The sequence below is a fragment of the Sturnira hondurensis genome, unplaced genomic scaffold (assembly GCF_014824575.4).
Source record: "Sturnira hondurensis isolate 20B ecotype Veracruz unplaced genomic scaffold, ASM1482457v3 Scaffold0024822, whole genome shotgun sequence".
In the NCBI taxonomy this organism is placed as follows: Eukaryota; Metazoa; Chordata; class Mammalia; order Chiroptera; family Phyllostomidae; genus Sturnira; species Sturnira hondurensis.
The window spans coordinates 5,168,576-5,190,412 of record NW_028097453.1 but is presented as its reverse complement, the minus strand read 5'-3'; the positions used below and the strand labels follow the sequence as shown (position 1 = coordinate 5,190,412).

Genomic DNA, 21,837 nt, shown 5'->3' with positions numbered 1-21,837 from the left:
CTCTCCGTGTTGGGACTGGCCAGCACAGTCTGCCAAGTTCTCTGCGAACACCTGGCCCTCTCTTTTATCCTCTATTTTAAAGAGAATGGGGGATTTATGGAGGGTTTAAACTTGCAGGAAAGGCACCTGAGATAACTTGTTGAAATTCTCCTACACTCCCTACCTTGGTCTCCCCTATTTTACTGTTTCTCGCGTCCACTTCCTGTGTGTTGCTCATCCCTCCTCCCAGCAACCCCTTAAGCCTACCCTTGACATTCACAGACCGGTTGCCAGGAGCCCGGAGTGGGGTGCAGGTCAACACCCAGCTTCCCCACTGGGGTTCAGTAAGGAGTGCAAGGTGGTGGTTTGGCTTGAGCAGAAAAAGACTAACTCCATCAACCCGAGATTTCATTCCTTCACTTGGCAGCTCTTTATTGCACTCCTACTGTGTGCAGAAGCACATCATCAGGTAAGTTGATGAGCCAATCCCTGCCAAGCATCAGAGTCAAGGAGGACGGGACAGTGTGGCAACTTTGCAAAAGATCTGGAAGGAGATGAGTCCTCTACCAATGAAAATCTTTAAAAATATCAAGTAAATAAAAGACATGAGGGACTTAGAGCACTCTAGGGAAGTCTGAACCAGAAAAAACAGACAAGTTCACCTAGAACATGGGGCTTAGATTCCTGCAGGTGACATTCGAGGCTCTTCACAAACCTAGGCCTTTCCCTCCAAGGACCCTACAACTCAACCCCTAGTCCAGCCATAAGAAAAAATGTTTTCTTTATGGAAGAGCAGCGCACTCTTATAAACAGGTGTGTTTCTTTGCCTAAGCTCTTCCCTTGCCTGCAAGGAGTAATCCACTTGTTTCTGCCAGACAAAACCCTACTGATCATCAAGGCTTAATGAGTGCATGCCCTGGCCAGGTGGCTCAGTCGATTGGAGCATCGTCCCAACATTAATATCTTGTGGGGTTGACCCCCAGTCAGGGCATATACCTAGGTTGTGTGTTCGATCCCCAATCGAAGTGCTTATGAGAGGCAACCAATCAATGTTTTTCTCTCACATCCATGTTTCTCTCTCTCCCCCTCCCCCTCTCTCTAAGATCAGTATATATATTCTTGGGTGAGAGTTTAAAAAATAAAAGACTCAATGAGCTCACATGGCTCCTCCTTGCAGAAGCCTTTCCCAATCCTCCTCCAGGCTCGGTCTCCAGCCCCAGGCACAGTTCACCTTGTGCCTGCTGAGGGTCAGCTGGGCCTGGCTGCCATGACCCTGGAGCTCAGCTGCCACCCTCGCTGGGCTATGAGCCCCGTGAAGGGGCCGATGGCTCCCTGCTCATCATCACACTCCCAGCCCAGCGACCTGTCTGGTGATGTCATGACTGCATGAGTTTCTGCAGGCTGGAACTTCAGAGCCTAAACTGATCTCCGGATCACCATCTCGGTGGGTTATAACAGGAGTAACTAATCCGGTTTATATCAGAAACGGCCCCTTGTCAATAATTTCCCCCAAAATGCTCTCTGCTCAGCTCTTCACAGGAAATGAAGAGCAAGCGCACGGCGAGAAAAACACACACCAGACTGAGACCCATTCTCAGCACCCAGGGGGTGAAACAAACTCAACACTCCAAACCCCGGATTTTGCTCCATTAGCTTCATTATCTTATTATCACTCTTCTTTGGGGCTGGAGCAGCCCACGACCTGGGTGCTTTGGGTCCTTCCCAAAGCTTCCCAATCCAGACAGGGCCACTAAAGCCTAAAACGGATCCACAGGAGGAGAGGGGACCCCAGTGGTGACACACACAGGCACAGAGGGTGATGCCAGTCATCCAGCCTCTTCTGCAAAAGCCCCTCCGTCTAGACTAGCCCAGAACATTCTCCCTGTTCTCAAAACTTCCAGCACTTTTTTCTAACAGTCCTTGGAGGCTTCTGCAATGCCACCTCTCTTCCTGTGTACACATCACATGTCCGCATCGAGACTGGCATCTGCAGGAGTCCAGGGACTGTCCTTGGGGGCCCAGAGCTCCGGAACAATGCCTGGTGCAGCACAGAAAATGAACAGTGGTCATGAAATAGGTAGACAGTAAGAAGAGGCACTGGGTTGGCGACAGCACCACTGCCGGTCCCCTGTACGTGGCCACAGCGGTGAGGACAAGCAGGCGGGCTGAGGTCTGGACGAACCCAGCCACAAGGCCTTCGGGGCACGCACTGGCACTGAAGGAGTCTGCGTCTCCACCCTGAGGACGACCAAGCGAGGCCCAGCAGGGGAGCAGATGCCAGTCTGGCTTGGGAGGGGCTGTGTCAACCCCACAAAGGGAGGAAGGGGTGGAGGGAGAGCAGAGACAATGAAGAGAAGCCATGAGTCGTTTGTCTTCCACACAAGCTGCCAAGGAAGAGGCTGAGAAAGAATGGGGACCCTCTCATCCCCCTTCTCGTGGCCCCCCCCCCCAAATCTCAGCCTTGGCAATGAAGTCACAAGCAACTCTTTGAGAAATACTAAGAAAAGATGGTAGGCACACATACCAAAGATAGTGAGGACACATCATTGACCTCTGCCCCCTGGATGACTCAAGGTCCACCAACAGACTATATATGGATTTCATATGCGTCATACATTGTATACGTGATATATGTATGTATGAGATATATATATACAGGTGTTTTCTTTTTTTAAATATTTTATTTATTTATTTTCATACAGAGGAAAAGGGAAGGAGAAAGAGGGGAAGAGAAACATCAATGTGTGGTTGCCTCTCACACGCCCCCTACTGGGAACTGGCCTGCAACCCAGGCATGTGCCCTGACTGGGAATGGAACCAACAACCCTTTGGTTCGCAGGCCAGGGCTCAAATCTGCTGAGCCACACCAGCCAGGGGTATGCAGGTGTTTTCTAAAAAATAAATTTGTTTATTCACTCAAAGACTTGATTCCCTAGGCACAGAGATAAAACCAGACGTGGCCCTGCTGTCTCACCCCTCGGGTGAGAAAGACCAATGACAGCTGTGCTCTGCGCGCAGGTGGCTCACTGACCACCACGACAAAGGAGCTGCCACAGGCCGGCCCGGGCTACAGGCAGCAGCGCCAGGGTCCAGACGTGTCCCCTGCTCTCCCAGGAAGTGAGGCTTGACTGAGTTCCAAATGGAAATCATTCCGAGTCAATATGAAAACAAAAGAGGGGCAACCCGGGCATGGGCCGTCCGACGGCTTCCACAGCTGTGGCTCGAGGGCTACGAGGGGAAACTCGAGGGGGAGTCATCGGGAGGCGCCTCTGCGCTTGGTTTTCGCGTCTCTTTGTTCTGAGGTCCCAATGCCTTCCTCGGGCCACCACTCTGCGGGGACCAGCAGGCTGCCACTTCCCTGCCGCTGCCTTGGGACTGGCTGACACCCTGCAGTGCGCGGACTGGGTTTCGGCTGCGGGTCCCTGGGGGGCCACTGGGCGGTTCAGCACTGTGCGGTGCAGGACAGTCACTCGCGAGCCGGGCACAGCGCGAAGCTTTCTGGGTCTCATCCTGTTGTTCCAGAGGAAACTTGTTTGTGGGATAAACTGTTATTAAAGTGGGACTCTGATGAATAGACCACATAATTGCGGAGAGCTTGTTTCCACGGAAAACCATCTGAAAGCCCCCATTCCCCCTCTAAAATTCATCTGTGTCTCTTACCGGGTGATAGTCCTTAGACAAAATATCCTGATAAACTACCTAGGGGGAATATTAGTCATTGTTTTAGGAGCCATTTTCCTTGTAAGAAATAACCAAAAATAGGATTATGGCCTGACGTATCACCTTAATTTAGCAGGCGCGCTTCCCGTCAGCCCCAGCAGACCCGGCAGCCTCGCAAGTGTGGGCTCTCAGCTGCTCCGTGGGCACCAGCGGCACCTTTCAGGGCGGCTTTGCTCACATGCTCCCTCCTGGCCAGCCTCCCCGCCAGGGGTGTAGCACCCACAGCCCCTGAGGTCTGATGACTTCAGCTCAAGTCAGCTAATCCCCACACGGGATATCAACCCACACATACAGGCCTGCTGTGACCTCTGAGAAATGACACTGGTCACTTTCATACCAGAAGTGCTTTTCCTGCTCCCGGCTCAAACCACTTTCCAGTGCCACCTGCTCCAGGAAGGCTCTCCGTAATAACAGCTCCAGGCCCCCGGTTTACCCACGTGACTCTGACAGTCCCATATGCACCGCGATCTAAAAATTCATCCGCTCAGATGCTTCAAAAGCACCAGCAATTCACTCTGCTGTTCAGTGTAACCGGTTCAGCTTCCGTGTTGGATTCTGTTTCCTAATTCCTCTGCAGTCTCCCACAGTGTCGGGGACACGGCAAATACTCCTCAAATGATGCTCAAGTTCTAAAAAATAAAACCACCAGCCCTGGCAGGTAACTCAGTGGGTTAGAGAGTCGTCCGGATAGGCCAAGGTTGCAGGTCTGATCCCCGGTCAGGGCACGCACAGGAACCAGCAATGAATGTATAAGCAGAACAACAAATCTATGTTTCTCTCCCTCTCTCTTTCTAAAGATCAATAAATACATTTTTTCAAAAGCAAATAAATAAAAGTAAAAAAATAAGACCACAAGGTGCCCTGGCTGGCGTAGCTCAGTGGATTGAGCGCGGGCCTGAGAACCACACGATCGCGGTTCAATTCCCAGTCAGGGCACATGCCTGGGCTGCAGGCCAGTTCCCAGCAGGGGACTCACAAGAGGCAACCATACATTGATATTTCTCTCCTTATCTCCTTCCCTTCCCCTCTAACGATAAATAAATAAAATCTTTTAAAAAAAATAAGACCACAAGGAAAAGTAGGAGTGTCTTGTACAGCAGCCCAGGGTAATAGCTGGGCATCAGTTTGCGACTTTGAGCAACGTGACTCCGCCCACCATGTGCCAGGCTCCGTGCCAGGCTCCATGGTCTTCGCTTGAAACTCACTGTGTGGATTGCTCCAAGATGACGGACTATAATGCCTTCTAATAAATAAGAAATCACAGGATGTGCCAGGCTTCAGAAAATGGGAAAACGAATAGCCAGGCCAAAAGCTGTTTTGTTTTGTTTTGTTTTGTTTTGTTGTTTAACTCGTCTCTGGAGCACAAGCAGAGCAGCACAATGTTGGACAGACGACAGTCCAGCTCGTATTTGGTTCTTGTCCTAAGAACCGAGAGGGGCAGTGCATTTAGGAAGCACTGGCAGCCCCTTCACCTCCGGGATGGCAAGGGATGGCAAGCGACCGCCAGCGACACTTCAAATGCAGCCGGGAACCCACTGCCAGAGGGTTCCCAGCAAGCCTAGAAAACATCCACATCCAAGACTGAGTCAGCAGAGCGGTCGCACCTCCAAGTGGCCTGGCGGGGGTGGGGGTGGGGGTGGGGGCGTTGAGGGCAGAAACGAAGGCTCCTCGCAGGCCTGCAGTTTTCCAGGCTGGATCCTTTCAGCCGGCATTGCCTCCACCATCGATTTGAAACTTCCCCGCTCAGACTAAGAGAATGAAAAGGAAGGAAGTCCCCAAACCCTAGGAGCACATTTCTTAGCCAGTCAGGACTACTGATGGGAGATGTCTGAATTTCATCTCTCCTACCTTCAGGAGACATTTGGATGCATTTGAGGCTGTCTGTGTTGTCTCACTGTAGTCTGGCGGGGGGCGGGGGCGGATTAGGAAAGGGAGAGCCTGTGGGGCATAACGTCTGCCAGCCTCTTCTCCAGACCTGAGGACTAAGTGGAGGGAAACTCAGGTCACGTTCCAGAGGGCTGAGCCTTGATCACTCAACCCCAGCTTACTCATGGCTGAGATGCTGCACAAAACTTGCCACAAAAATCAGGAATAAGAAACCATCTGTCTTGTAGAAACGTCTTAATGGTTCCATCATTTCTGTGACCTTTCCCAGAAGTCTGTCTGAAAGGGACATCCCCATAACCTAGAGAACCTGGGGAAAGACAGATGCCAGCTTCCCAGCACAGGGAATGGGCCGGAAGGAGGAAGCAGTTGCTGGTACAGTGACAGAATGACAAACAATTCCCAGAGCCTGGCGAGGCCCCCGCCGCCCGGTTGTGGAGAGGTGCTGGGCAGGTGAGAGATAAGAAGCACAGGCTGCAGACAGGAGGAAGGCTGGGGGAGACGGGCGGGGAGCCAGGGCTGGACCAAGCAGCCCATATGGCCAACAGCAGGGGTCAGCGTGGACTCAAAGAGTTCTGGAGACGGAAGGGGGGGCCTTTGGGATCAGCTAGCCCCAGCCCCTGACGTTACAGAGGCTAAAAGGTATTCAGCAACTTGTCCAAGGTCGCAAAACTAGTGAGTAGAAGACCCAGGGCCAGAATCCAAGTCTCGTGTTTTCGAAGACAAGGAAACAAATGTTCTCACATTTTGGCTAATTGTATCAATTCCTTTCTATGTTTCCAAACATATGTTTGACTCTGAATAGCTACATTAGCACAGAGGTGGAACAGGGCAGGGTGGTTATGAGCCCAGACGCTGGACCCCGCCATCTGGATTTAAATCCCCGTAGCTCTGTCTGCCACAGGCTGTCTGACCTCAGGCAGGTCCCTTCGCCTCTCTGTGACTCAGTTTCCACATCTACCAAAGGGGGACAATGGCACCTACCAAAGATGTAAATATATGAAAAGTGCAGTGCTTGGCGAAATGTAAGTGCTGAAGGTAGGAAGCAGTTTCTTAGGAAAGAACCCTCACACTGGTTCCTTCTCAGCACAGCTGTCCCCAAACCACAGCGTATCTTAGTCACACTTTCCCCCAACACTACCTGGGACTAATGCTTCTAAAAAGTCTCACCACTGTCTCCTAATCCATTCAGACCCAACCCAGTTGGACATTCGAGATAAACTGGCTGAAATCACATGAGAGGTGAAAACTCTGGATACACGTTATTTTGGAGACTGCCCGCCCAGCCTGCTGCCCCCTGCCAGCCCCACTTCCAAGGCCCTGGAAGCAGTCACTTCTGTGGACACCCACCTCCCCCGCTCCAGGCCCGCCCACACCCTTGGGCCTTGAATCTGCTTTTTCACCCCCATCACAACCTCGGGTCCCTCAAACTTGCTGCCATTTACCAGCCCTCCCAGCCTCGCTCACCTGCGGCCCCACGTGGACTCCCTGGCCAGCGTTCCCTGTGGTGGAGCTCCCGCCGATTCCTGCATCCTTCATCTTACCCTCACGGCGCACGGACAGATCGTGCCGTGAGGTGCTAGGCTGCCAAACGGGGTAAACTCAGGAAACCAGGCTGATTGCTTCCACTCCAGACCTATTCTGACCCGTCCTAATGGCTAACTGACCACCTGCCACATTCCTCTCACTCTGACTCTGACCGTGGCCTCAGCGTTCATCCAGGCCACCAAATAACCTGGGTGTCAAGAACTCTCCCAGACCAGGAGTCCACTGGGATCTGCGCACAGGGCCCATTCTGAGTCACCAGACCGGGCTGGGCCCCGAGGTTCCCCCCGGTGCTGCCGCTACTGCTGGTCCCTAACCTCACTCTAATGTTCTAGGGATTTACAAACATAGAGTTAAATGTTTTCATTTTTCTGGCCATATAATTTTTAATTGATTTTAGAGAGGGGGTAAGGGGGAACAGAGAGAGAGAGAGAGAGAAAGAGACATCAATTTGTTGCTCCATTTATATATGCATTCATTGGTCGATTCTCATACATGCCCTGATCAGGGACTGAACCCGCAACTTTGGCGTATCAGGGTGACGCTCTAACCAACTGAGCTACCAGGCCAGGATGCTATATGATTCTTTAATCTTCATTACAAACCTGCAGGAGAGGTATTAGTCCCATTTTACAGATGAAGGAACTGAGGTTCAGAGAGGTTAAGAATCCTGCCCCTCGAAGAGGGGGCGGGACTCAAACAGAGGGCTGATTCCAGAGCCGGAGCCCTGCTCTTCCTCTTCGTAAGTGATTTTCAAGAGCAGAAACAGTTTAGATACACAACATGGAATGGTTTATTTGTAATACAAACTATCAAAATCTTCTTAGCTGATGAAGATGGGAGAAACAGGTGCTATTAAAATGCCACAAAGTCCCTGTGCTAGAAATTCCAATTAACAGCTGAAGGCCTGAAAGCAGCGATCAGGGAGGTTAATTCCACCAATCGGCATGGAAGTAGCCATCCTTTGGAACACGGGGAAACGTTCCGTTTGTGCGGAGAATAGAAGGGAACTTATGAACAACCTCTAGCTGGCACATCTGGGGATTCTGTGGCTGCTCTTAGGGCTGCAAAGGCTGCGAACCCTGAGACAGCTCGATCTCCCTGCACCTCTCACTCCGGGCCTCTTTGGGGGCGCCACGTCCAAGGCTACTCTGTCTTTACCTCTGTGGTTTTTCAGCAGCACCTGACCAACCCACCCATCTCTACTTGGCTCCTGATGGAGTAGTCCTGGTCCTTTTGCCATCCTCTGACCATTCCTTCCGGCAACCCTTCCTTCCATTTCCTGTCCCCTGACAGGCATTCCCAAGAACTTGCCCTTGACCCTCCCCTCAATCATCCAGGTGGCTCCCCTTTCTGGCAACACTGACCACAGGTCCGGTGAATCCTGCCCCATCCTTAGAGGGCAGATCTAAGTCGGCTCTGTGCACAGCAGAATCCCCAGCACTCAGAAGGATGCTGGGCCTGGCTTAGCAAGAGCTCTCTCAGGATTGGCTGAGTGAGTAAGTGCGCCACTATTCACGTGCCTGCGCTTCTCAATGTGCATCCCCAAACAGCTCGTGTCAAGGCCAGGTTGGGGCTAAAGGGCTGCGGTTTGCCAGGTAGAGGAGCTCCCTGCCAATCTCCATCAAATCACAGCCCACACAGGAAGTGATCCTGTCCATACGGCTCTCAGGGTGAACACGGCTTCTAGCTTAGGGGTGATGCTGACCTGTTGGTCCTGGGGGCTGGGGGCTGAGGGGTTGGGTGGCATGACACAAATACAAGCCACCTGAAACTCATGTGGGTCTCTTACCAAGGAGCAAAAGCTGCGAAGTTCTGGCCCAGTCCAGCTCTAAGTAAAAAAAGGAAGGGCCGCTATCAAGATGTTCTCTGCTTGGTATCACTTTTAAGGCCCGAGAGGTAACCCATCTGCCCGCACACTGCCTCTGTTTTAGTAGGATTCAAAGGTAGCACCCGTTCTGCAATGTGCCCTGAACGCTTAAGCACGGTTCTGAGCCAGATTCCCCCCAGACTGAGCGACACTCAGCAAGGCGTGTTTCTTCGTTCTTCTGCAACACCCCGAGTGATGCAAGTGCCTTCACATTCCAGCTGCTTATGAAGGTGCGCAGCAGGACGCAATTAAGGTCCCAGCACATCGTACTTAAACTTGAACCGGGCTGCTTAGTGACTCCGTAATCTCGCACACACACTTAGGGAATATTGGCAAAATCAGCATTTGAAGAACTCAATCATGCACGCGGTGCCATCACCTCTAGTCTACTGGAACTCGCGTCACGGGTCCAGGTCAGCCATAACTACCGGGCCTCATTCTGTTGCTTCTCGAAGACCACAGTGGGGGGAAATCTTCCAAGATCTAAAGAGCCACCGACAGTGCCAACTGCAGCACTTGGCCTTTTCCAGAAGATAAATTATGAAGAATTTTTGCCAGTTCAAGTTATTTTCCCAAAGCAGAGAGTGAGTCCAACAGCCTTGCTATCCTGCCTTTAAGAAACTGATGCAATTAAACCGAGTGGCTGTGAACGGCCCTGACAGCTCCCCCCAACTTCATTTGATAAAGTGAGATGCAGTCACACACTGACAGACAAGCACACACCTTATTTAACTGCCAGACGCAGTGCCAATATGAAAATGCACGTTCTGTCTCCCGGGTTAAAACTCGCTCTGCACCCGTCACTAAAACAAAACAGCCATATAAATGCCGACCAGCCCAACTGCCTGGTAAGGAATGAGCACTGACAACTAGAGTTCCTATTCAGCAAGCTAATAAGAATAATTATAGCCAGGGCAGGCATTAATCAGCTTGGCATATACAGCAATTCTCTTAACAAGGCTCCAATGAGTGCCAGGGAATCTCTGAAGGCCACAGCACTCTAAAGGCCGGCAGGCTGGGTGAATTCACGGGGGTCCCTCCCGCCAGGCTTCCTGCCTCTTCGGTGCTCTCTGGAGGAAGCTGCACTTCGGTCCCTGTTCTCAGAGAAGGCGTGGTGACCTGCCATGAGGCTGCAGGAACCTTCCCCGAACTGCGCTCACCCCAGACCCTCTTATTTTCAACCACACTTCTGCTTTCAAACCACTTTTGCTTTTTCAAGGAAACGAACCTCGAGATACACACAGCATCAGGTTACAGCGACCACAAGCCAGCTTTTCCTCCACAGAGGCATATGGAGCTCGGGGGTGACACTGAGCGAGTTCCTGAACTGCTCTGGGCATCAGTGTCCTCACCTGTAACAGGGAGAAAATAACGGTACCTTCCTCCAAGCATGGTTGTGAGGATCAAGTAAGATATTATATGTAAAAGCCTGGCGCTTGATCCACACGCCCTGTATAGTAACTGCTACTTTCGTTCTGTGCCTTTTCGGTGCAGAGCCCTGTGTAGGAGCTCTGAGAAAGAACAAGCCAAATATTCAGGAGACAGACAAATGTACACTATTCATAAGTGGGGCGCTTGGGCAGTGGAAAGGTAGGTACTTTTTTTTCCCACCTTACATCCTTTATAACTGACTCAGAGACTGCTAGCTATCCTGCCGATCTGTTAGCCTCGTCCTCCATGGAGGCTGGCATTCAGCTGCCCAGCTTCTCTGCATTTCCCAGCTTCCCTTGCAGCTAGTGTAGCATGGACCAAATTCTGTGGGATGGAAAGTGTGCAGACATGACATGTGCCACTTCCAGGCTTGGCCACGAAGCCTCCATACATGTTCCTCCATGCTCTTTCACCCTTTATGGGGCTGGAAAGGTGACAGTGACAACCAAAGTGACCTTAGAAGCACCACAGGCTGAAGACAATGGAACTGCCCTTGGCCTGGGAGTCAGAACAGCTGTGGGAGGCAGGGGGTCCCACCCACACTTTTCATCTGAAACATCCCCTGGGAGTGCTGGAAAGACACCCCATTGTCGGAACCACTGTGCTTTCAGTCCATTTGTTAGAGCAGTAAGGCCTGCCTAGTTAGTGTAATAGTCTTCTCTGGTACAGGAATTTTAAAATACAGATGAAATGCTTTTCAGCCCTGGCTGGGATGGCTCAGTCCGTTGGAGAAGTATCCCACAAACCAAAAGGTCATGGGTTCAATTCCTGCTCAAGGCACATATGAGAGACAACAGATAGATGTTTCTCTCTCTTTCTCCCTTCCTTCCCCTGTCTCTAAAATCAACTAGCATGTCCTCCAGTGAGGATTAAAAATAAAAAACTACTTCAGTGGATTTGCAAAATTTTTTAAAAAGACACATAAAAATATCTTTTTTTAAAGATTTTTATTTATTTACTTTTAGAGAGAGGGGAAGGGAAGGGGAAAGAGGGAGAGAAACATCATTGTGTGAGAGAAAATGTCAATGGGTTGCCTCCCACACACCCCCTACTGGGGACCTGGCCTACAACCCAGGCATGTGCCCTGACTGGGAGTTGAACCGGCAGCCTTTCAGTTCACAGGCCGGTGCTCAATCCACTGACCCACACCAGCCAGAGCAAATGAAAAATATCTTAACCCCTCTCCACAAGCTCCATACCTTCCATTCTCTAATTCATGCTTCATACTAGCGAGGACTTGCCTTCTCAAACAGATCGCCTCATTGTACTAACTTTCAATGGCTGCCCATTACCCACAGATAAAGGGATATATACATGTGTTCAGAGCCCACATTCACTGCACACTAACTGCATGGCAGGCACCCTATCAGTAACAGGGATACTACAGTGAAAAAAATGAGCATGGTCCCTGACTTGGGTGCTATAATCGGAGTGGGAACTTTGGCCAGGAACAGACCATTACACACAGTGACCTAAGGAAGCGTGATGATGGGAGGTGCACAGGCTGCCTGGCAGCACCCCCAAGCCCAGCAAACCCACCCTCCGTGGCCCAGACTCCTCAACACAGCACCAGAAGCCTTCAGAATCCGCCCCAAGCCCTCCTTCCCAGCTTGCTCTCCCATGACACCCCTCTCCTGCCTCCCATTACACGGGCCTTTCATGCCACTTCTGAAGGAGCCTTCACTCATCCACACTTGACGCCTTTCCCCAGAGCCTGGAATGCTCTCCCATCCCTTCTTTCAAAATTCTTGGTGCTCAAGGCTCAGCCCAAATTCTACCTCTGTAGCAAAATCAAGTCCCATCTCTCCCCCATCCCAAGTCAAAATGAACCATGCTCTTCCTTGCTTCCTACCAGCACTCAGTTTCTATGTAGGTATTTCATCCTGTCCTGTCGTTAGCCGTCTTATTCGCCGTCCACCCACCTCCACCAACCACTCAGTGAGGCATTTGTCTGTATGCTTTCACGGAGTCTGATGGACACTCGAGAACTGCTGCATTGAATGGATAGACAAGTCAGGTTTAGGCCCTCGGAGCATGCACGTGCTCTGTGAGGCTGGGAGGATTCGGATGTGATGGCGAGAGTTAGACTCAGGGGAGCTTCATGGAGGAAGCGAGTTCTGAGGAAAAGGAGAAACATGGGCAAGAGGAGGGGCATTCCAAGGCCGAGTGAAATAGTAACACCAGAAAGTTCACAACTATTCTAGGGAAAGGAGAGCAAACAGGTTGTTTAGAACGAAGTGTCTAAATCCAAGGGAGACTAGAGGGGAGAGAACACGTGGGGAGCCTGACCTTGTAAGAAAATCATAAGGAACCAACATGCAAAGAATGCCCCCTCCCCAAAAGTCAGCCATTAGGAAAATAATAAACTCAGAACGGGAGCTGAAGGAAAAGGTAGACCAAGCTAACGGTGTTCAGAAGCGTCAGAACCTGGGCCAGAGGACCAGCTATAAGAAACAGAAGAACGGCAAGAAGCTGGAGTCTGCACTGCAGAAAAAGCCACAGAATTGAGGGGCAGTGTGAACACGGAGGTCAACGAACGTGACAGTAAGATTATGCCCAAGTTGCAATACAAGAGGAAAGATGATCTTGCCTAGCAACATATTAAGTTTCCGGAATCAAAACAGGGCTAGAGTGTAACAGAGAGGGCATCCCAGAGGTCAGATTAAAGCCACACTGAGTGAGGGGCAGAGTTATCCATGTTCAAGTTCAAGAAACCGTTAGGAGGAGAGGCACTGGCTGGTGACACCACAGACATTCCCTGTGTGTAGTGAACGTGAGATGCCCAGTCAGGACTGGCAGGATTCACTGGTACACAAGCAAGACTCTCCTTCCCCTCCCCACTTCTGTTCTTGATTTTGCCAGCCTCTGTCTGGCCCCTCTCCTCTCCTTTTTTCTCCCTAGTCAGAGCTGCTCAAGGACATTCATTTCTCAGACTTGCACCTGCCCGCAACACCTGAACTGGTACGCAGGTTGCGACCTGCACAACTCTAGGGGGCGTCGTTCTCACACGGACGGTAAAGTGAATAGCAACTCTGGAGTTGCTCGGGGCACAATCTGTGCAAACCCTGGCTTACACGGGTGCCAGAGGAAAGGGAAAGAACAAGGCACTAGGTCCCCAGGCCGCAGAAGAAATGCTACAGAACTAAATGAAAGATCTGGAAGCCTCCTGCACGTGGTTGCAGCTAAAGCAAAGTGCCCGGAGAAGCTCTCCCCTCCCGGGGAGTGAGTTCCAAAAAAACCCCTCAGGGGTGAAGGAAGAAAACACAGAAGCAGCCAGAAAGGCTGGCCCCGCAGCAGGAGTCATGGGGGCGGGGCCCAGTAAGCCCGGGTGCCAGCAGGGCGGGAGTGGCTGTGGAAGGCCTCTCCACTGGGACCCCCTGACCGTAAGTGCAGAGCAGTCATTTACCCTGAGCGCAGCTGGGGCCTGGCTGGGACAGACACCACACACCACGCGCTCCACAGAAGACTCTGATGCGTCTTCTCAAGGGGCTTGGAAGGAAAACCCACGGTGGGGTCCGAGGATTCATTCTGTTCTGGTTGACAGGGACCGAAAGATTCCAAGAATATCACAGCGTTTAAAGGTCGGCCCTGGGTACCCTGGTAGGCACTTAATAAACAGATGTATTTCTGTGGTTATATCACCATTTAAGATAACCATATGTATATGTGAAGATGGTGTCTGGGTGTATGGTATAAAAGGAACACAGAGAAGAAAAAAAACCACCATAAATTCCTTCGGTTGGGGGAGGGTGCTGGGCCAAATTATGTCGAGGCGCCAAGGCCTGGGGAGGGTGGGAGGCAGGGGACACAGTGAAGGAGGGGAAAGTAACAGGTAGGAAAAGTTGGAGAAGCCAAGGCTCCTCGGTCTTTGTGTGTAAATATGGAGGGAGGCACCTTCGAGAAGAAATAAAGCAAAAGCCGGAGGCACAGGCGTCTAGCCTCAGCGAACACGGCAGAGGACTCGCACGCCGACCTGCACCGTAGGGCTCTGGGCTACCGAGACCTTCGTAGAAGGAAGTTGGTGCTTCCTCCCGCTTCCCTAGAAAGGCGCCTCAGCCCGGGTTGTGTGTGGGGAGCGAGTCAGCCGGTGTCGGCCACGGCCGGGCAGATCAAAGGCGCCCGTTACCGCCTCCACGCTGAGGACACTGGCCAGGGACCGCTGGCACCCTCCAAGCCGGGAGTTCAAGGTGAGCCGAGCTCCCGGTGGCCAACAGGTAGGGAGGGCTGGGGGCAACCGGCCACGGGCCACTCCCCTCGCACGTGTGGGGGGCGAGGCTCGGCCTAGCGGAGCGAGGATCGACACCCCGCGTGTGGCCGGCCCGTGGCCGGCCCGCGTTCGCGCCTGGCTCCCGCCTGGCTCCCGGTGGCCCCGCGGCCGCTCTCCGCCGGGGTGCGCTGCCGGTGTACCCCGGCGGGATCTCCCGGGAACGGCCCCGGCCCCCACGGAGCCCCAGGCCGCGCGCCACAGCCGCGCCCCGCCGAGCGCCCCCGGGCCCCGCCGGTCCCACGCGCCCCGCCAAACCCCATGCGCACTCACCCAGCGACAGCAGCGCCAGCAGCAGCGGCCTGGGCGCCAGGCGCCCCATGCTCGCCGCTCGCCGGGCGGGAGCGACTCTCCGCCTCCTCCTCCTTCCCCGCCGCCTCTCCTCCTCCTCCTCCTCCACCTCCGGCTGCTCCAGAGTCAGCGCTCCTCCGCCTGGGCCTCGCGCCTGCTCTACTCTCCCCGCCAGCCGAGCAATCCCAGCGCTGGGCGGACGTGCGCCCCTCGCTCCCGCCCCCCGCCTACCTCCTTCCCGCCCTCCTCAGGCCCTCCGGGCACTGGGAGCCGGGCGCCAGAGCCGCCCGCCGCGCTGAGCGTGCAGCCCCAGCCGCTTCCCGAAAGCAAAAGGGAAGAACCGCAGCGCCTGCCCGCCCGCGCCTCCCATCGGGCGCTTTGCCAGCAACAAACACAAACTTTCCCAAGCCCCTCCCCGCTCCAGGTAACGGAGGGAGCCCGGGGCCGCCCGCTTAAAGGGGAGGAGGCGGCGGAGCCCACCCTGCACTCCTCTCCAGGCCACCCCCCCCCCCGCCCGCCCCACGACAAACTTTCCTCCGACCTTTAAAAGTTGGCCGTGGGAAGACTTGTCTGGAAATCCCATCACTTAAGCTCCTTTCCGGGACACCCTGCGTTCCACCACTGTGGAGCCCCCACGCGTGTCCATCGTTCCTACCGCAAACTGCCCGCAGGCTCGCCCGCTGGTCCCAAGGTGAGCTCCCCACCTATTAGCAGATGGGACCTCGTTAAAAAGTATTCAGATAGGACGGAGGTGGAAGGACTTTAGAAAGCCCTGGATTCCAACCTCTGCAGAGTTCCGAGGCCTTACATGTTCAGGTGACCTGCCCCAGGATTCCTCGCGAAGTGACAAGGCCAGGCCCCAGGTATCACAGGTCGTGCTGACTGCCCTGCCTCTGGGTGGGCCTCGTCTTCCCTGGCCCACCCTCTTCCCTCTCCCCGGGTGCCTTGGCACTGATTAGAATATTGGCCACAAACACACTCATCAAAAAGCGAGAACAAAGAAAGACAACACCCCGAGTGCATCCGTAGCCGCAGTACTTCATAGGGAAAGCCCTCCTGAGACTTCACATTTGGTGCTTTAACTGGTTGCCAGTGAAGAGTCTTATTTTCCCCCCACAATAGGGCTTTGTGCTGTTGATTTGAATACAAAAGGCGCTCAGTATTGGGGGGAAATTAGTGTCCATCGTTTGAAGTTTTAAACAAGACACAGGGAGCAGCCCTGGTGCCCTTGGCCTTCAACACCACAGCCTCTGGTTAATACACGCAAAGCAAATCACGGATGCCAGTGGGGCACCTGCCCTCGTGGGGAGGGGAGCACTGCTTTTCCGGGGGTGCGTCATTGCTTCTGCTAACAGATGCGTGGTCAACCAGGTGTGTGCAATGCCTGGATGAGAGAGATCCTCAGAAAGTCAGCGCTGGTGGCACAACAATGGGGCAGGACCTGGTGACTTCGTGCCACGGGGCTGGACACTTAAACTGGTCAAAATGGTAAATTCTGTGTTACCTATATTCTAGCATAATAAAATTTTTTCATTCATCCCTGACACCAAGCCTTCCTCTGTGCTGTGCACTCACTCTGCCATTATTTTCCACTTCCCGCCCCACAGAACCCTCTAGAATCTCTTTGGGAAGTTTAATTCGATCCACCTTAAATGTAGGCCTCACGTTGGTCCTCGGGAGATGCTGGAGCTGCAAAGAAGAGTGAAGCCAGGCCCCTTAGATCTTTTCTCTTCTTAACTACCCCTAGCACTGACTGTCTGAACCACGCACTTCAGCACTTAATTACATTTTTCTCAGGACATGCAATGCAGTGAGTGTTTGTGTCCCTCCCCAAACTTGTATACTGAAGCCCAGGTGCCCAATGGTGTTTGGAGATGGGACCTTGGCATGGGGGGATGGGAGGGTGGTGATTACCAAATCACCTGAGGGGATTCTTGCCGTTCTTCCTGAGGGATGGAACCCTCAGGAATGGGATTAGTGCCATTATGAAGAGAGACGTAGGGAGATGAGCTCTCCTGTGCCATGTAAGGACACAGCAGGGCAGAGGGCCCTCACCAGGAACAGGATCTGCAGGTGCCTTGACCTTGGACTTCCCAGCCTCCAGAGCTGTGAGAACCAAATGTCTGTTGCCTGAGCCACTCCGTCTTTGGTGTTTGTTACAGCAGCCTGAGCCAACTAAGTCAGCACAGCATGCACGCTGCTCCCGTCTCTGCCTAATCACAGAAGGGCCGGAGAGACTGTCACCCTCTCCTGTGCTATCTGCCATGTCACTGCGGAGCTGGCGTTTGCTAAAAATGCTTCTGCTTAATGAACAAATGCGAGTCTGGGAGTGTGTCTGGCACATGGTAGGTCTTCCATCAACATTGATAGAGCGAATTAATGGCGGACACTGGGCTAAACCCTGGGAATACAGAGACAAATATGGCAGTTTCTGCCCTTGAGGTGCTTACAGCCTGGACATCATGACTGTACTAGGTGTGACAGCATGTGCAAGTTGTGACACAGGGGAGTGGCCAGTGCTGGGAAAGGATGTGATAGGAAAGGACTGTGAGATGAATTTCAGAGGATCAGGAGGTCTTTGGCTGTGAGGCGTAGCTGTGAGCTGACAATAGATGTTGTGTATGTAATATGAGAGCAATTCTCCCCTCCCCTTCCCACCTCTGGATATTATTAAAACTGATGGTGCATCTTACAGTCGTGGAAATACTGGTGGCTAACGGTTGAGATAAAAAGAATAAACGAGGCTATTGAGGCAGGGTAAGTGGAATGAAGACTAAAGTGGATAGCCCATCAGTGGTGGGCAGTCACCTGTGTCACGAGAGTCAGCCCAAGACAGCCGTTTTTGTAGCAGAGAATAAGCATAAATTAATAATTCCAGACAGTTGGTCATGACTCCACACCCTGTGGATAGCCACAACTACCAAAGGATGAGATGCATTTCTAACCAGAGAAACAGCAGCCCGGCACAATGTGTCAATTCATGACTCTGTAATCTGATGATGCTTTTATTATGAAAGATATTTATAAGCTAGAGTGAGTAACCTCCTCTACAGGTAAGGCCTTTGTCCCAATCAGGTGTCCTTGCCTTGCCTAGCGGATGGGCTTGCCTAGGGCAGGAAGACTCATTCGCCAGCAATTCTGGCCCACACCTGTCCTGGAGGAGGCCAGACGGGCCAGGGGTTTCCTTAGCCACCTCATGGTGACTCTCAGGTCTGGCCACAGGAGCCAGCCATCACTGTCTCTCGCTGGTGCGTGTGTCTGTAGGCACTGCGGCTGAAAGGGTCCTCACCCTCACACTCCTAACGGGTTTCCCTGCTGAGATCCGTGAAATCACCTTATCATTTAAAGTAGAGAATGGAAATGTGAAAGGCCCCACTGAAGGAATTGCTGCAGGCATCCACCCAGACTTGGAGTCTTCACCACTCCCCCCCACCACCCCAACGTGCCGTCTCCAGACAGCTGTGAGCAACCCTGCTTCAGGGAGTGGCAGGGAAAGGGGGGTGTTTCATGGCAGTACTTCATTCCACTACTTATTTTCATTAAAATAGTTCTCCTTCTGTTTCCAGGTATATGTTTCCCCTGTTGAAGTTAAACAAGGGATTACTTATCAGAAGTTTAAGATGTAATCATAGAATTAGAACATGGAATTAAGAGTAAAAAAGGGAGGGGTGGGGAGAGGAAGCCTTCCTTTCCTGATGAGTGAGAGCCGTTCAATACTGCTGAGGCCTGGAGGGAAGTCGTGGAATGCTCAGCTGACAGGCTTCAGAAACAGCCAGGGGTCTGGGATGGGTTAAGCTTGGGCTGTGCTCTGTGACCTCTGGCCTTAAAAGACTGAAAAGAGAGAATAGTGGAGAAAGTGTCTGTAGATGACTAGGTCCCCTCTTCCACCTTGGCCAGGCCAGAGTACCCCTGAGTATCCACCCCTAGCGATTGCTCCTGCAGGGACAGTGGTGTGGAAGGGTGTGAGGAGAAACTAAGAAACTGGAATGGGACGATAAAAGCTCTCTACCAAAGTGAGGTGTTACTATGTTAACAGGGTACTTGGCCCTTGCCCTAGACAAGCTTAGATTCTAGCTTTACATAGCAAAAGACCTGGAATGCTGTAAAGGGGTCCAAAGCACTAATGCCAGAAGAGGGAAGGAAATTCAAAGGGAGGTAAGTAGATAGGAGAGGCACAGGCCATTGTGTGCATAATATTTTGCAAGCATGCTATCAATTGGTCTGAAAATAACCTCCTACAATGAATAGAGACTGCAGAGTTGATTAGGAAAAGAAGTGTTGCCACAGCAAGTTAGAAATAGCCAGAGGGACTTGGAGATGTCGGAAGCGATTCTTTACTAAGACCAGAGCTGCTAACCTTGGTGGTACCCAAAGGTGCCCAACCTGGACTGACCTTGTGCCTTGACACCGAGCTGGGGGAGGGGGCTTTATGCCCTCTGCGGAGGCATTTTATCCTAGTCTTCATACAGAAGCAGGGGTGGAGATGGGGAAGAAGGGGTGGGCAATGTCCTTCATTCCCCTTCCAGCCTTGTTAACCCACTTAAGCTCTACTTCTGAGCTCAACTGAAATTGTCTTAAGTTCTAGGCCCTGCGTTTAAAAACATTTGTGTCATGGCAAGGTGGCTCAGTTGGCTGGAGCATCATCCTTTACACCAAAAGTTTGTGCGTTTGAGTCCTGGTGGGGTTGCAAGTGATGTTTCTCTCTCTTTCTCTCTCTCAAAAAAAAAGAGAGACTTCTGACCAAGATGGAGGTATAGGTAGACACACTGTGCCTCCTTACACAACCATAAGAAGTACAACAAATGTAAAAATAAAAAACAACCAGAACTGACAGAAAATCGAATAGTATGGAAGTCCAACAACCAAGGAGTTAAAGAAGAAACATTCATCCAGACCTATAGGAGGGGCAGAGATGGGCAGCCAGGCAGAGAGGACTCACGACAAGGCAGCGGCTGGCGGACCCAGTGAAGCGGCAGTGGTGGACCAGTTAGTCCCATATTCATGTGCAGATAAACCGGGAGGAACAGCTGGGGAGTGAGACAGACCACACACCCAGGGCTCCAGTGTGGGAAAATAAAGCCTCAAACCTCTGACTGCAAACACCTGTGGGGGTTGTGGCAGCAGGAGAAACTCCCAGCCTCACAGGAGAGTTCATTGGAGAGACCCACAGGGTCCTAGAACGTGTACAAACCCGCCCACCCAGGAATCAACACTAGAAGGGCCCAATTTGCTTGTGGGAAGCTGAGGAAGTGACTGAAAACCGGCAGAGTAGAGCAACCAACATAGTTCCCTCTTGGGCCCCTCCTCCACAAACAGCATCACAATGAAACATGTAGTTGCCCCACCCTGGTGAATACCTAAGGCTCCACCCCTAACAACATAACAGGCACACTGAGACAAAAAAAAAATGTCCCAAACGAAAGAACAAATCAAAGCTCCAGGAAAAAAATATAACTAAGCAACAAAGAGGTAGCCAACCTATCAGCTGCACAGTTCAAAACACTGGTAATCAGGATGCTCACAGAATTGGTTGAATATGGTCGCAAGTTAGAGGAAAAAGTGAAGGCTATGCTAAGTGAATGAAAGGAAAATATACAGGGAACCAACAGTGGCAGGAAGGAAACTGGGACTCAAGTCAATGGTGTGGACCAGAAAGAAGAAAGAAACATTCACCCAGAACAGAATGAAGAAACAAGAATTCAAAAAAATGAGGAGAGGCTTAGGAACCTCCAGGACATCTTTAAACATTCCAACATCTGAATCATAGGGGTACCAGACGGAGGAGAGGAAGAGCAAGAAATTGAAAACTTATCTGAACAAGTAATGAAGGAGAATTTCCCCAATGTAGTGAAGGAAATAGACTTCCAGGAAGTCCAAGGAGCTCAGAGAGTCCCAGAGAAGTTGGACCAAGGAGGAACACATCAAGGCACATCATCATTAAGTTACCTAAGATTAGAAATAAGGAGAGAATCTTAAAAGCAGGAAAAGAAAAGGAGACAGTTACCTACAAAGAAGTGCCCATAAGACTGTCAGCTGATTTCTCAAAAGAGACCTTGCAGGCAAGAAGGGGCTGGAAAGTATTCCAAGTCATGAAAGGCAAGGACCTACATCCAAGATGACTCTATTCATCAAAATGATCATTTAGAATGGAAGGGCAGATAAAGTGCTTCCCAGATAAGGTCAAGTTAAAAAAGTTCACCATCACCCAGCCCTTATTATATGAAATGTTAAAGGGACTTATCAAAGAAAAAGAAGATAAAGAATATGAACAGTAAAATGACATCAAACTCAGAGTTATTAACAACCGAACCTAAAACAAAAACAAAAACAAACTAAGCAAATATTTAGAACAGGAACAGAATCACAGAAATTGAGATCACATGGAGGATTATCAGCAGGGGAGTGGGTGGGGAGAGAAGGGGAAAAGGCACAGAGAATAAATAGCATAGATGGTAGGTACAAAATAGACGGGGGGGAGGGTAAGAATAGTATAAGAAATGTAGAAGCCAAAGAACTTATATGTATGACTCATGAACATGAACTAAAGTCGGGGAGTGTGGGTGGGAGGTGGTGTATAGGGCTGAGGGGAATAAAGGGGGGGGGTGGGACAACTGTAATAGCATAATCAATAAAATATACTTTTTTTGAAAAAAAGCAAACTAAAATGTATTCAAGGAGAGTTGCTACAAATACAAGATGCCCGGTCCAATTTGAATTTCAGATAAGTAAGGTGCCCTTTGTTAGCACGAATTTGTCCCAAATATTACATGAAGCATACTTACACTAAAAAAGGATTCTTTGTTGATCCAAAACTCAAATTCAACTAGGGCATTCCTTGTTTTTCTTCGATAAA

At 51.4% G+C, this 21,837-nt stretch overlaps 1 protein-coding gene across 1 annotated transcript in view; it reads right to left on the bottom strand.

The window, feature by feature from the left end:
* PTGFRN (prostaglandin F2 receptor inhibitor) overlaps positions 1 to 15,301 on the bottom strand; it is a 75,214-nt gene extending 59,913 nt beyond the window's left edge. Inside the window, exon 1 of the mRNA XM_037038789.1 lies at positions 14,967 to 15,301. Within this exon, the coding sequence (XP_036894684.1) occupies positions 14,967 to 15,015 (49 nt within the window). The 5' untranslated portion in view covers positions 15,016 to 15,301. The remainder of the gene's footprint in view (positions 1 to 14,966) is intronic.
* Positions 15,302 to 21,837: the final 6,536 nt, after the last annotated feature.